This window comes from Echiichthys vipera, assembly GCF_963691815.1.
Source record: "Echiichthys vipera genome assembly, chromosome: 10".
Lineage (NCBI taxonomy): Eukaryota > Metazoa > Chordata > Actinopteri > Perciformes > Trachinidae > Echiichthys > Echiichthys vipera.
The window spans coordinates 32,302,155-32,318,261 of record NC_139835.1 but is presented as its reverse complement, the minus strand read 5'-3'; the positions used below and the strand labels follow the sequence as shown (position 1 = coordinate 32,318,261).

General features: G+C 45.7%; 4 protein-coding genes across 4 annotated transcripts; all 4 read left to right on the top strand.

Annotated features, from left to right (window-relative positions):
- Positions 1–203: 203 nt before the first annotated feature.
- LOC310952588 (gamma-crystallin M3-like) lies at positions 204–954 on the top strand (the record flags this gene model as incomplete). The annotated part of the gene is made up of 3 exons (XM_083921236.1): positions 204–236; positions 337–579; positions 676–954. The coding sequence occupies 3 exons, from the start codon at positions 204–206 to the stop codon at positions 952–954; spliced, it is 555 nt and encodes a 184-aa protein (XP_083777362.1).
- Positions 955–6,205: 5,251 nt separating this feature from the next.
- On the top strand, positions 6,206–6,956 carry LOC310952587 (gamma-crystallin M3-like; the record flags this gene model as incomplete). The annotated part of the gene is made up of 3 exons (XM_083921235.1): positions 6,206–6,238; positions 6,339–6,581; positions 6,678–6,956. 3 exons carry the CDS (start codon positions 6,206–6,208, stop codon positions 6,954–6,956), a joined length of 555 nt encoding a protein of 184 aa, XP_083777361.1.
- A 3,067-nt stretch (positions 6,957–10,023) lies between these two features.
- Positions 10,024–10,774, top strand: LOC310952586 (gamma-crystallin M3-like; the record flags this gene model as incomplete). The annotated part of the gene is made up of 3 exons (XM_083921234.1): positions 10,024–10,056; positions 10,157–10,399; positions 10,496–10,774. 3 exons carry the CDS (start codon positions 10,024–10,026, stop codon positions 10,772–10,774), a joined length of 555 nt encoding a protein of 184 aa, XP_083777360.1.
- A 2,628-nt stretch (positions 10,775–13,402) lies between these two features.
- LOC310952592 (gamma-crystallin M3-like) lies at positions 13,403–14,140 on the top strand (the record flags this gene model as incomplete). The annotated part of the gene is made up of 3 exons (XM_083921240.1): positions 13,403–13,435; positions 13,528–13,770; positions 13,868–14,140. 3 exons carry the CDS (start codon positions 13,403–13,405, stop codon positions 14,138–14,140), a joined length of 549 nt encoding a protein of 182 aa, XP_083777366.1.
- Between the last annotated feature and the right edge of the window lie 1,967 nt (positions 14,141–16,107).

The window sequence follows — 16,107 nt, the reverse complement described above, 5'->3', positions numbered from 1 at the left end:
CCCTAGTTTCCATCCATTGTTGGACCCAGTCCTTGGAAAAATGTACATAACCTCTGCATTGTTGGCTTCTGTAGTAGGTTGCTGAGTAAGGGGGTTCTCTGAGGGGGAGGGGCGTTCATTCTTTACGTTTGGTCAGGTATAAAAGGAAAGGGTTAAACCAGGTAGGAAGGCAGTTCAGGAGCAACAGCACATCCACAGCTGACATGAGCAACACCGGCATGAACATGAGGGGCAAGGTACCATTACACACATTTTTCTAATCCACAGAAACGACTGTTTACTAAATGACATCATCATTTTCACCCTGATGCTTTTTTCCAAACCAACTATTTTCAGATCACCTTCTACGAGGAGAGGAACTTCCAGGGTCGCTCCTATGAGTGCATGAGCGACTGCTCTGACATGTCCTCCTACCTGAGCAGGTGTCAGTCCTGCAGGGTGGAGAGCGGCTGCTTCATGGTCTACGACCGCACCAACTACATGGGAAACCAGTACTACATGAGGAGGGGCGAGTACTCCGACTCCATGAGCATGATGGGAATGAGGGACAGCATCAAGTCTTGCCGTATGATCCCCATGGTAGGTATAAAACAGCATCAGGCATACTACGAGTGACAACCCCCACAAAACCTGATATTAAGTCAATCATTTGTTTTCATTCTCTCCAAAAAACAGCACAGAGGTCAGTTCAGGATGAAGATCTACGAGAGGGAGAACTTCGGAGGTCAGAGTCACGAGCTGATGGACGACTGTGACAACATCATGGACCGTTACCGTATGTCCGACTGCATGTCCTGTCAGGTGATGGACGGCCACTGGCTGATGTACGAGCAGCCCCACTTCAGAGGCAGGATGATGTACCTGAGGCCCGGAGAGTACAGGAGCTTCAGGGAGATGGGCATGAGCACCCAGAGGTTCATGAGCATGAGGCGCATCACCGACTCCTGCAACTAAATGTTCTTCAATTGTTCACTGAATGTATTAAATGCCATTAAAGAAATTAATTCTGCACATTTGTGTCAAGTTCATTGTCAAACTGTAAAAAATAAGTATATGCACAGGTTTCTAACCCTGAGTAAACATCCGTATGGTACGAAAGATTGAAGGGGCATCAGACTTTGAAAGACTCCTCCAGGTAATAGTGACTAAGATTTGTTCAGAGCATTTCCCTAAAAGGAAACTCAATACAATAAGTTACAATAGTTCAATGGGGCGACTCAACAGGATGGACACAGCGGTAACGGCTAGGACAATGGACTCACAGATAACCAGACGGCTCAACCAAACAACGTTAACTGGGGAGGTCATGAAAGTAACGTGTCACTGCAGAAAGACCTGCAAGAACACAAAAGGCCTTAAAATACACGAAGGCAGGACCAAATGCGTAAAGGAGGGGTCACAGATGCAGCGCACATTGGTAGCACCTGGTGAGACGCAGGAGAGCTCCAGACAGAAAGAACCCCATAGCCCTGGAGATCTCTATCAACCTGTGTCACCTCAAGACCTCAGGAGGGACTCTTCCAATACCTCCCCAGAGAGCTAAACCCATCCTGCGAGGGAGCGAATCAAATGGCCCAAGATGGGCGACACCAAGGAATTGAACCAACTAGACCAAGATCTTGAGAAAGTGCTAGAAGCCACACTAGCAGGGACAGCTGAGCAGAAAGTCAATACTCTCACATCAGGGCTGCACACCAACCAAGCAGAAGAGAAAGGGAAATCCATCGCTTAAGGGAAGAAATCAAGGCGCTTAACAAGCAGTTCAAAAGATCCCCTGTTCACGAAAGGGAAGGCATCAAGGACCTGACCAGTCAACTCCGAGAACGTCTCTGCAGACTCCGAAGAGCAGAAAGCACTCGGAGAAGGAGGAAGGATAGGGAGAACAAGAGATCTCAGTTCAACAAAGACCCCTTCACATTCACCAGAACAATGAAGCAAAATCTGGAAGGCTGACCAGCCCCAGAGAAGATGTGGAGGCATTCTTGAGAGAGACCCACAATGACATCTCCAGAAACCAGGCCCTGGATGCCGACCCAAACATCCACAGCACTGATACACCTGTGAAGGAGCTCAACATCAGCGAACCATCCTGGAAGGAAGTCCAAGAGGTGGTGAAGAAGGCCAGAACAGGTTCTGCCTCGGGCCCAAGCGGCATACCCTATAAGGTATATAAGAAGTGCCCAATGCTCCTCCGGAGGCTGTGGAAGATGTTCCAGAGGATCTGGAAGAAGGGTAACTTTCCATTGTGTTGGAAAAGGGCAGAAGGCTGTTTTGTGCCAAAAGAAGAGAAATCCTCAACCATAGACCAATTCAGAACAATCAATCAAAGTGTAGAATGCAAGATCTTCTACTGGCTAAGAGGATGACCTCATACATGACAGAGAATGGCTACATCAACACCGCTATCCAGAAAGGTGGGATCCCAGGCTTCCCTGGATGTCTGGGACACACTGGAGTTCTCAGTCAGATGGTCCAGGAGGCCGAGGCCAGCAATGGCAACCTGACAATTGTTTGGCTGGACTTGGCTAATGCCTACAGATCAATCCCTGACGCCCTCATCGATGCAGCACTAGACCCTTACCTCATCCCTCAGCACATCAAGGGAATGATCAGTTACTTTGGCGGAATCCATCTATGATTCCAGACAGCCCACTTTACCACCCAGTGGCAAAACCTGGAAAAAGGGTCCGTAACTGGCTGCACCATCTCCCCCATCCTCTTCATCATGGGAATGAACCTCATTATAACAGCTGCTGGGAAGGAAGCCCGAGGCCCAAAAATGCAATTGGGCATCCGACAACCCCCAATAAGAGATGGACGACCTTACTGTGACGACCACAACCCATGTGGAGGCACTGTGGGTGCTTACTGTTCTAGACCGCATGGCAACATAGGCCAGAATGAAGTTTAAGCCAAAGACATCCAGGTGCATGGTGATCAGGAAAGGTGAACCTATGAACAGGGTCACGCTGCATGTGCAAGGGGAAGTGATTCCATTGATAAAGGAAAATCCAATCAAGTGCCTCGGGAAGTGGTTTGACGACTCACTCACCGGCAGGAACCACATCAGCAGTCCACAGAGAAGCAGACAGAGGAATGGCTGAGGAGGATCCAAACATCAAGGCTCCCGGGGAAGTTCAAAACATGGCTTTACCAACATGGGTTAGTGCCAAGACTCATGTGGCTGTTAACAGTGTATGACGTTCCGATGACAAGCGTTGAAGGAGTGAAGAGAAAGATCAACAAGCCCCTCCGAAGGTGCATGGGAATCCCCCCAAGCTTCGCTTCAGTGAGATCAGGGCAGCTCCAACTTCCTCTGTCATCCGTGGTGGATAAATTTAAGGTAGCAAAGTGCAGAGCCATATTAACATACAGAGACTCCAAGGATGAACAAGTCAGGGCAGCTGACTCATCTGTTGCACAAGCTAAAAGCATGTTGAAGCTACATGACATCATTGGAACGCCACGCACAGGAAGACAGGGTCTTGGAACTTCCCATGTCCAGCAATGGCGGAAGGCAGGATCCAAGGACCAAAGGGCCATGATCCAGGAGGAGGTATGGAACCTGGAGGAGGAAGGACGAAGGGCAAGGGCAGTGGAGCTAGCGTCCCAGGGAGCATGGACCAAGTGGGACCTACCCAAGAGGAAGATCAGATGGGGAGATCTGTGGAGATTAGAGCCGTTTCAGCTGCTCATTCATGCTAAGGTCTGTATATGACACACTCCCGACTCCGACAAACTTTCACAAATGGGGCTTGAGGGAGGACCCATTGTGCAAGCTTTGCGGAGAGAGGGGTACCATGGCACACATCCTGTCAGGGTGTAAAACAGCACTTGCCCAAGGAAGATACAGGTGGCGCCATGACAAGGTGCTCATGACACTTGCTAACAGCCTGGAGCAAGAGAGACGCAAAAAACGGCAACCACATGGGAGAGAAATACCATCAATGAAGTTTGTAAGAGCGGGTCAAAAGCCACCAACCACAGCAACAACAAGAACCAATCTGTTGCAAAAGGCCCAATCATGGGAAATGAAGGTAGACCTGGGGGAAGACTGCAATTTTCCCCGGTTGTCCAGACGACCCTGAGGCCAGACGCAGTACTATGGTCTGAAGAGGCAGAGAAGATCATCCTCGTCGGACTTACTGTCCCATTGAAGAGGGTCGTGAGCAAGCGTTTGAGAGAAAGAGGCCAAATACCAGGATCTCTTGCATGACTGCAGGGGGAAAGGTTGGAGGAGAGGATTCCCCGCCCAGTCAGGGTGGAGGATGCTAAAAGCCACTGGGGTGACCGGGAGAAAGACGGCAATTCGCAGGATGGGGGAGGCAGCAGGAAGAGCCTCTTGCTGGTTATGGAGAGAGGAGCGTAGCTGGAAGCCAGGGGAGTTGATGGGCAGTGATTTGGCCCCTGCTGACCCACCAATGTTGAGGGTGTTCAGGGTTGAAACGCCCAATGATCGTTGGATACCGCCTGATGACATCAACTCTTCCCGGCCAAGGCTACACTCACCAAAAGTGAATGAAGGAGAAGCATCTTTGGACGTAATTGTAATCGCATACAAAATAAAAAAATGAAATAAATGATCATGTTGTTTAAAGCACTTTGTCTGATTTAAAGTATTTACTACATAATGCTGCCTTATATTAGGTTCAACAAGTCTCTCTTTTCTTCCCCACTTTGATAAAATCTGTTACCAAAACTAAATATAACTAGGAAATGTAAATATAATCCAGCATGGCTGAATATTGATCTTTAAAGTGATTGGCTTTTGCAAAACAACCTTCATCGCGATAAGAAGAAGTAGAAAAATGTTGTAAAAGGTTTGAACATTGATTGTGTGTGAGCTGGCCCTAAAGATTCACATTCACTCTTAATTCAGCACTTCCTTAACCAATACACATTAAAGTAGGAAGTAAGTAGTTCATCATCCAACGTTGAAGGGGATGATCTGATAATTGATTGATGAACATGGATAGTAGGTCAACTGGTAACCTAGCTAGCTATTAGGAGCGTGGACTTGTGGGGTCTCGCAAATTCTTGTAAGCAGGGGGAACAATGGTGGTGATGGACTGTTTTAGCATCTATACCTTTTTCTTTGTGAGTCCTCTGAATGTTATGAATAGAGCTGGTTGGTATAGGGAGGAAGGGGCTCGCTAACATAACAGTACTACTCAAAAATGAGATCCCTGCATTTCACAAGCACCTACTGTACTGAACTCATGGATCTATTTAATCCTGACACAGTGAAGCAGCCTTCACAGAACTACAGCTGAGAATGACTGTTAAGTGACAGTGAGGCATGAGTTTGGTCGTGTGCGTGTGTGCATCAGTTCACAGCTTACTTTACATACTAATGACCAATCAGCCTAATATTTCGTGTGCACATAAGATGATGAAGGATATCTAGTGGGCGCTTTGACAATTTATTAAAAACATAGTTTACTGGCTGCTCTTTTATATCGACGTCTGACTCCCGACAATGTACATCACTAGTTCAGAGAGAGGACAGTGATCACATTAATTATCTATGTGAAATTAAATTTATTCTGACATGAATTTGCTTTGAATGAAGTCATTATTAATATTATATAATTACTGTGTGAACTCTGATGATTTCAGCAGTTATGGTTCAGTGTTTTGTTTCCAACTACAATGATGAAGCTTTGTGAATTTGCTCAAAGGTGCTGAACATCTCCGGCTTGTTCCAGGCACCAATGTTGGCTGGGGCTTAAATATGCTTTTGAACATGCTTATGCTTTCATATATATATATTTGTAGACAAAGGATGGTCACTACGTCAGATTAGGTGATTAAAGTCACATTTCTGCCACAACTCAACTGAGAGACTTGACAACGACAAAATCATTCCTCTTCATCATGTTTGGTTCTTTGCTTCTATTAGTGAATGTTATTAAACATGAGACATAAATTTTTTGGTGATATATTATCATTAACATATGAAATGACCTTTATCAGCACTGAGGTTTTTGACGCTCCCTCATCCCTGGTTTCCATCCATTGTTGGACCCAGTCCTTGGAAAAATGTACATAACCTCTGCATTGTTGGCTTCTGTAGTAGGTTGCTGAGTAAGGGGGTTCTCTGAGGGGGAGGGGCGTTCATTCTTTACGTTTGGTCAGGTATAAAAGGAAAGGGTTAAACCAGGTAGGAAGGCAGTTCAGGAGCAACAGCACATCTACAGCTGACATGAGCAACACCGGCATGAACATGAGGGGCAAGGTACCATTACACACATTTTTCTAATCCACAGAAACGACTGTTTACTAAATGACATCATCATTTTCACCCTAATGCTTTTTTCCAAACCAACTATTTTCAGATCACCTTCTACGAGGAGAGGAACTTCCAGGGTCGCTCCTATGAGTGCATGAGCGACTGCTCTGACATGACCTCCTATCTGAGCAGATGTCAGTCCTGCAGGGTGGAGAGCGGCTGCTTCATGGTCTACGACCGCACCAACTTCATGGGAAACCAGTACTACATGAGGAGGGGCGAGTACACGGACTCCATGAGCATGATGGGAATGAGGGACTGCATCAAGTCTTGCCGTATGATCCCCATGGTAGGTATAAACCAGCATCCAGCATACTACGAGTGACAACCCCCACAAAACCTGATATTAAGTCAATCATTTGTTTTGATTCTCTCCAAAAAACAGCACAGAGGTCAGTTCAGGATGAAGATCTACGAGAGGGAGAACTTCGGAGGTCAGAGTCACGAGCTGATGGACGACTGTGACAACATCCAGGAGCGTTACCGTATGTCCGACTGCATGTCCTGTCAGGTGATGGACGGCCACTGGCTGATGTACGAGCAGCCCAGCTTCAGAGGCAGGATGATGTACCTGAGGCCCGGAGAGTACAGGAGCTTCAGGGAGATGGGCATGAGCGGCCAGAGGTTCATGAGCATGAGGCGCATCAACGACTCCTGCAACTAAATGTTCTTCAATTGTTCACTGAATGTATCAAATGACATTAAAGAAATTAATTCTGCACATTTGTGTCAAGTTTATCGTCAAACTGGTAAAATTAAATATTCAGCATCATACTCAAAAATCATGCAGATGTCATTCTTAAATGTTTTAAATCTAATAAGAAATTTACATTTTACTGTTAAAACCAACAGACAAAGTCTCACCATAGACCTTCAAAAATGGATTAATATTCTGTAACAATTCCTTAACGTTGTATTATATTCAAAAATTGGACAAGGAAATTAAAATACATTTTCAAACCAAGTGAGAGAAGCTTTATCATTACTGTTGTTAAAAGTCAATCTTTTGCAAAATAGGCTTCTTGCAGGTGTTGCTGTGAAATATTAGTCATTCTTTATTAATTATTAAAGTAAATTTACAGGTTTCTAATCCTGAGTAAACACCTGTAAAGTCTGAAGGATGGAAAACACTTCAGACTTCAGGAAACATCAGATCAGAGGGACAATTGCATTAAAGTTGGGATGTAACTGAAGCATCTAAAGCTAGTTAAGGTTAGGTTGTTTTTAGCTCTTAGCAAGAATTAAAGTGTTTAAAAAAATGGCCTTTAAATTCAAATGAGCTACATAATGATGCCTTACATCTAAACCACAGTTTGGTTCAACAAGTCAATATAATTTAATTGCCCAGAATCAGAAAAAGCTTCATATTTTCCTTTATTTAAACTCTGTCGTGTCTCAGTCTGGTGCCTCTCTCTCTCCGTTTGTTCCCCACGTTGATAAAACCTGGTACTAAAGACTGAAAATGCCCGGAAGTGTGAAATTGATCTTTATAGTGATTGGTTTTAGCCAAACAACCTTTATTGTGATGAGAAGATGTTATAAATATTCTGATATTCTTGATTGTGTGTGAGCCGACCCTTAAGTGATTAAAACACCAGACATTCCTCGGCTTTACTCTTAATTCAAGACTTCTTTGAAAGTAGATTATCAAATAAAATTAAAGGGCTGTTCTGATCATTGATTGATGAACATGGATAGCAGTCATCTAGTGACCTAGCGAGCTGCTAAGAGCGTGGATTTGTGGTGTCTCACATTCTTGCAGGGGGGACAACACTGGTGTGACGGATTGTTTTAACATCTGTCTCGAAACCGTTTCTTTGTTCTTCCTCTGAATGTTATTAATTTATTTATCCAGCTGGTTGGTAAAGGGAGGCAGAGGCTCGCTAACATAATACTCTCAAGCCCGCTGCATAAATGTACGGTTAAATTACAAAAATGAGATTTCTGCATTTTACAACGATGGAGACACCTGGAGAGGCATGACTGGGAGGAACGGCCTCCCTGATCTAAACCCCAGCGTCTGGTGTTAGACTTGTGTGCTGGTCCTGGATCCTCTTTAACAAACACCATGTTGGAACAGAAGGAGGCTCAGAAGTGGACCTGGTCCCAGAGCACCCTAGGCCAAAGGTCCAGGATCCAGTCTGTGATGGTCTCATCTGATCTGAGGCCGGATGTTTTGGACACTCGGGTGAAGAGAGGGGCAGAGCTGTCAGCTGATCACCATCTGGGGATGAGTGGGTCAGAGGACGGGGAAGGTTCTGGACAGACCGGGTAAACCCAGACCAGTAGTGCGGGTGAACTGGGACCGTCTGGAGGAGGCCCCTGTCCCAGAGACCTTCAACTCACACCTCCGGAGGAGCTTTTCTGGCGTCCCTGTGGAGGTCGGGGGCATCGAACCGGAGCGGGCGATGTTCAAAGCTTCCACTGCTGAAGCTGCAGCGGTGAGCTGTGGCCTCAAGGTCTCAGGTGCCTCAAGGGGCGGGGGCCCTGGACCACCGTGGTGGACCCCGGGGGTCAGGGGTCCCCCTGAAGAAGGAGGCCTTCAGGATCTGGTCTCCCAGAAGACTCCGGAGGTGGTTCTGAGGTCCCCACAGGTCTGAAGGGCTGCAGCCTCTGCTGGGTCAGAGGCAAAGCAGCGGGTGTGGGAGGAGTTCAGAGAAGTCCTGGAGAAGGACTTTGGGGGGCACCGAGGTGCTTCTGGACCACCATTCAGCACCTCAGGAGGGGGACACGGGGAACCGTCCAAGCTGTTTACAGTAAGGACGGGACGCTGGTGACCTCAGCTGATGAGGTCATGAGCCGGGAAGGCAAAGCTCTGGATCTACCCTCAGTCCTGGTTCCTACCCTCACCTGTGGTCATGAAAGCTGGGTCAGGACCCAAAGAACCAGGTCCAGGTCAGGACCCAAAGAACCAGGTCCAGGTCAGGACCCACAGAACCAGGTCTAAGTGGCCGAAATGGGTTTTCATTAGCTTTGAGAAATCATATAATTTATTCATGTTAAATAAAATATATTTGAAAATAAATGATTTGCTTTGAGTGAAGTCATAATGAAAAATGACAAAAAAGTGATTTGTAATTACTGTATGAACACTGACTCATCAGTCCTGAATTCATCAAACTACAATGATGAAGCATTGTGAATCTGCTCAAAGGTTGCTGGGCATATCCGGCTCATTCTACGTACACATGTCGGCTGGGGCTGACTTAAGTCTTTGAATACATTTTACAAGTCTGAATTAGTTTTCATTGTAGACAAAGGATATTCACTACATCAGATTAGGCAATTACAGTCATGAACTCTTGCCCAATTCGGCCGAGAGACTTGACAAACTACAAGTAAGACCAGTTCCACCTAGAAACACCAACATCATTCCTCTTCACCATGTTTAGTTCTTTGCTCCTATTGGTCAATTACAGTGAACATGAGAAATCTCTTTTCAACCAGAAAACATGCTGTATCATGATAAATCATCATTAACCTATGAAATGACCTTTATCAGCACTGAGGTTTTTGACTCTCCCTCATCCCTAGTTTCCATCCATTGTTGGACCCAGTCCTTGGAAAAATGTACATAACCTCTGCATTGTTGGCTTCTGTAGCAGGTTGCTGAGTAAGGGGGTTCTCTGAGGGGGAGGGGCGTTCATTCTTTACGTTTGGTCAGGTATAAAAGGAAAGGGTTAAACCAGGTAGGAAGGCAGTTCAGGAGCAACAGCACATCCACAGCTGACATGAGCAACACCGGCATGAACATGAGGGGCAAGGTACCATTACACACATTTTTCTAATCCACAGAAACGACTGTTTACTAAATGACATCATCATTTTCACCCTGATGCTTTTTTCCTAACCAACTATTTTCAGATCACCTTCTACGAGGAGAGGAACTTCCAGGGTCGCTCCTATGAGTGCATGAGCGACTGCTCTGACATGACCTCCTACCTGAGCAGGTGTCAGTCCTGCAGGGTGGAGAGCGGCTGCTTCATGGTCTACGACCGCACCAACTTCATGGGAAACCAGTACTACATGAGGAGGGGCGAGTATTCTGACTCCATGAGCATGATGGGAATGAGGGACTGCATCAAGTCTTGCCGTATGATCCCCATGGTAGGTATAAACCAGCATCCGACATACTACGAGTGACAACCCCCACAAAACCTGATATTTAGTCAATCATTTGCTTTGATTCTCTCCAAAAAACAGCACAGAGGTCAGTTCAGGATGAAGATCTACGAGAGGGAGAACTTCGGAGGTCAGAGTCACGAGCTGATGGACGACTGTGACAACATCATGGAGCGTTACCGTATGTCCGACTGCATGTCCTGTCAGGTGATGGACGGCCACTGGCTGATGTACGAGCAGCCCAGCTTCAGAGGCAGGATGATGTACCTGAGGCCCGGAGAGTACAGGAGCTTCAGGGAGATGGGCATGAGCGGCCAGAGGTTCATGAGCATGAGGCGCATCAACGACTCCTGCAACTAAATGTTCTTTAATTGTTCACTGAATGTATCAAATGACATTAAAGAAATTAATTCTGCACTGTTTTAATTTGTGTAACTTTTATTGTCAAACTGACAAAATGAAGTATACAGTTAAAAAAGTCAGGAAATTAAATCTACAATCTAAATTAAATTAACAACTTAACGTTATAGGATCATCAAAAATTAGACAATGAAATTAAAATTAGAAAAATACATTTTCAAAGAAATTTAAAAGCAGGTGATGCTGATGAATGCAAGTCAGTCTTTATTAGATGTTAATCTACAGGTTTCAAACCCTGAGTAAACACCTGGATAGTGTGAAAGATGGAAAACACTTCACACCTCAGGAAACATCTGATCAGAGGGACAATTGCATTCAGGTTGGGATGTAACTGAAGCCACTAAAGCTAGCTAATGTTATCTCACGTTGTTTGAAAAGTCCTTGAAATTCAAATAACTCAATGAAATTCAATGCCGCTGCATAAATGTACTTTTAAATTACAAAAATGAGATCTCCAAATTTTACAAGCACCTACTGCACCGATGGAACTACTTTGTCCTCACATCAGCAACAGAACAACAGCAGTGAGGGCGCCCTCCCACTGTGCCTCCGTCCCGTGCCCCGTGCTTTAGGGTCCTTGTCCCCCCCTCCAGGCCCGTTTGTACTCACACTACCTGGGCCTCGGAGAATGCTTCTTGCTGCCTATACGTCATCACGCCGTAACACGTCACACGCATTGATGACGTCATGGCGATGCGTGGCTTTGTTTCCAGATCTTTCCGTAGACCTCGGAGTTTTTGTGCGTCTTGTCGACTGTTTTTGAATCTTTTCATCGACCAAATCTGCAGTAAACACTCCACCTCCGCATCACACCAACGTGAACCTTTCACCGCCATTGTTTGAAATGTCCGCGCATGGTCCCTCCTTCTTTTTTCTACGTCCCAACAGGCGCACAGGAAATGACCTCAGAGCCGCCGTAGGCCTCGTGCTCGTACACGTGCGCACGCTCGTGCTCGTGCACGTGCAAACGTGCTTTACTAAAGCCCACCTCTCCCAAACGGGCCGTGGACGGCAAGCGTGCCGCTCCTAGACGCGGTACGGTTGCACTCACACTGGTCAAAGGAACCAGACTTTAGCCGTGACACGTGCTGGGGCACGGGACGGAGGCACAGTGGGAGTGCGCCCTGAGACTGTGAGGGTATGTGCCCTGACATTTGTGTCACAATGACAGTTTAAGAAGTGTGTCAATCTGATATTCATGAGTTTGGTTGTTTGCATGTGTGTATAAGTTCACAGCTTAAGAGAAGACATTGATCATATGGTTGATTTGTTGAATAAAATATATTTGAAAATAAATGATTTGCTTTGAGTGAAGTCATTATAAAACATGTGAAATGATCCTTTATAACTCCTGTATGAACCTTTGGTATGAACACAGAAGTTCAGCAGTTGTGGTTCAGTGTTTTGTTCCGACTACAATGATGAAGCATTGTGAACTTGCTGAAAGGTGCCGGCACCTCCGGCTCATTCTAGGTACAAACGTTGGCAAATAACAAGTCCAGTTGCTTTTGACTGAAACTGCTTTGAGGATAACGACGACCTGGACACATGAGAACATTCACAGGCATGTTGGCTGGAGCTTACATGAAGTGAAATTCCAGCGTAAAATCATCCCAGGGTCTTTTTCGGCAAATGCACTCATCAAATAAGCCTTTTTGTGTAAGAACTATTAATGGAGATATCTTGGAAAGTCGCTAACAGACGAGAGCGCCTCAAACACTGATTAGCTCGGGGCAGCACGGTGAAGGCATTCAAAGGTCTTTTTTAACCACTAATGCTGCTGAAAATAACAGCAATCCTCTGCAGCAGCATGAGAAGAGTCCCTACACACAACAAAGCGTCATCAGCGTAGTTAGTGAAGCCAGAGTTTATTAAAGAGTGTTTTAAAAACTTACCTACTGGCCCCTGCACCAGCTCCTCTCATAGTAAAGTCCATTACAGTGGAAGGAGCCCATTGCTGCTGTGTTGTGTGTAGGGACTCTTCTCATGCTGCTGCAGAGGTTTGCTGTTATTTTCAGCAGCATTAGTGGTTAAAAAAGACCTTTGAATGCCTTCACCGTGCTGCCCCGAGCTAACCACTGTTAGCCACGTCCGGCTGTTAGCATCTCTCCTGGATTTCTACCTTAATAGTTGTTAGTTGACATTTTTTGTATATATTTGTAGACAAAGGATGGTCACTACGTCAGATTAGGCGATTAAAGTCACATTTCTGCCACAACTCAACTGAGAGACTTGACAACGACAAAATCATTCCTCTTCATCATGTTTGGTTCTTTGCTAAAAAATGAGACAGTAATTTTTTGGTGATAAATCATCATTAACATATGAAATGACCTTTATCAGCACTGAGGTTTTTGACGCTCCCTCATCCCTAGTTTCCATCCATTGTTGGACCCAGTCCTTGGAAACATGTACATAACCTCTGCATTGTTGGCTTCTGTAGTAGGTTGCTGAGTAAGGGGGTTCTCTGAGGGGGAGGGGCGTTCATTCTTTACGTTTGGTCAGGTATAAAAGGAAAGGGTTAAACCAGGTAGGAAGTTCAGGAGCAACAGCACATCCACAGCTGACATGAGCAACACCGGCATGAACATGAGGGGCAAGGTACCATTACACACATTTTTCTAATCCACAGAAACGACTGTTTACTAAATGACATCATCATTTTCCAAACCATTACAATGATCTGTTTACAGATCATCTTCTACGAGGAGAGGAACTTCCAGGGTCGCTCCTATGAGTGCATGAGCGACTGCTCTGACATGACCTCCTACCTGAGCAGGTGTCAGTCCTGCAGGGTGGAGAGCGGCTGCTTCATGGTCTACGACCGCACCAACTTCATGGGAAACCAGTACTTCATGAGGAGGGGCGAGTACACGGACTCCATGAGCATGATGGGAATGAGAGACTGCATCAAGTCTTGCCGTATGATGCCCATGGTAGGGCAGAATCTATCATACTGTGATTCCACTACTGGTGAAAACCCCACAAAACCTGATATTAAGTCAATCATTTGTTGTGTTTCTTCAAAAACAGCACAGAGGTCAGTTCAGGATGAAGATCTACGAGAGGGAGAACTTCGGAGGTCAGAGTCACGAGCTGATGGACGACTGTGACAACATCCAGGACCGTTACCGTATGTCCGACTGCATGTCCTGTCAGGTGATGGACGGCCACTGGCTGATGTACGAGCAGCCCAGCTTCAGAGGCAGGATGATGTACCTGAGGCCCGGAGAGTACAGGAGCTTCAGGGAGATGGGCATGAGCGGCCAGAGGTTCATGAGCATGAGGCGCATCATGGACAACTAAATGTTCACTGAATGTATCAAATGCACCTAAAATGTTTTAAATCTGACAACAACTCTGGTTCTGAATTGTTCTGTTAAACCCATCAGACAAAGGATCAGTGATGGCTGAAGTAGTTATTTGCACATTGCACGAAACGTGGAAAGTGTTCCAGACAAAAAAACATCTAATCTGAGGTTCAAAGTGATCAGCCTGTGACGTTGCTAACAGTAGCCACTTAGCTAGCTATCATTAGCTAATGTTTGTTGTTTATGCCATCTACTAATAAACATTTAAAGACATTAAACTTTCTTACTGCCCCTTGTCTTACTAGCTCGTTGTCCTTTTACACTTTTGTAAAACACAGTATTTTGTTCTACATTGATGAAGCGTAAACTTTCTACAACATTAGCTCTGATTCACGTCTCTGTCTAGTTCCATGAATGTCGGCTGAGTTTAACCCTCTGAGGTCTGAGGCTATTCTCTCCATTTTGCATACTTTTTAAGGGTACGTGCATAAAACATAACACCCAAGTGTTTTACATAGAAATGTCCAGAACAGCTTCATGCTTAGTAAGGCCCAAATTTGTCCAAGAGCAAAGTGTAAAGAGATCATTTTACCCATATCTCATTAAAACACACTTTTACTCATGTGGACGAACTGTTTCGGTGCTTGACCTGAGTTAACCAAGCTTCGAGCTTCACAAAAATAGTGTTATATATGAATTAAATGGTAGATAAATGTAAAATGAATGTCTGAAATATTGCTGATTGCTGCTTAGTGGGACGTGTGCAAACGTATAGAAAATAGCATTTCAGCAGTTTCTCTTCCAAACCAAATATTTATTATATACAAAAAAATACACAAGTTACAATATTTACATAATGTTCATGTTTTTATGCTTCATATATCCAGCTGGGAGGAGGCCTCTGGGAAGACCCAGGACCAGGTGGAGAGATTAGATCTCTACACTGGCCTGGGACCGCTCAGGATCCCCCAGTTAGAGCTGGTTAATGTGGCCCGGGAAAGGGAAGTTTGGGGTCCCTGTTGGAGCTGCTGCCCCTGAGACCTGATCCAGGATCAGAGGCTGGAGCTGCTGCCCCTGAGACCTGATCCAGGATCAGAGGCTGGAGCTGCTGCCCCTGAGACCCGACCCCGGATAAGCGGTTCAGCATCCGTGAGGAACTCGGAGTAGAGCCGCTGCTCCTTTGCGTTGAAAGGAGCCAGTTGAGGTGGTTCAGGATCATCTGGTCTGGATGAACCCTGGGCGCCTCCCTAGGGAGGTGTTCCAGGCACGTCCAGCTGGGAGGAGGCCTCGGGGAAGACCCAGGACCAGGTGGAGAGATTAGATCTCCACACTGGCCTGGGAACGCCTCAGGATCCCCCAGTTAGAGCTGGTTAATGTGGCCCGGGAAAGTAAGTGAAGCTCATTTATCAATAATACAAAACTAAATATCTATTTCAGAGTAACACTTCAGTTCATGACTCTCGATACACAGACTAATTTAGGCATTGTACACAGAAGCACACTTTGGCCAACATGGTCACAATTCAAGAACATGTGACTGTGCATCTACATACTTTAAGATCAGTGTAGCCACGAGTGTCCATGCAGTTCTTTTTTGCATCGTTTGTGTGAAGTAAAAACATTTACTCATCTTCAAATGGGTCTCTGTTGTTCCTCTCTGTTGGGGAAATCGACCCTGTGGCCCAGAAGCACCGTAATCCTTGTTGCAGTTCCAGAACGGCGCTTGTGTTTCCACTGTTGTGATCTGTTGCCAGCGTCAGGACGCAGTAAAAGGATCAGACTAACCTGCTGACGGTAGCTGATGGGTCCTCAGTGATTTTCTAAGTGTCTATTGGTTTGGCCTGTGAATGTTCTCATTCGTCCAGGTCGTCGTTCTCCTCAAAGCAACTTAAGTCAAAAGCAACTGGACCTGGTTCTTTGTCAGGAAGACGTTTCACCTCTGATCCAAGAGGCTTCATCAGT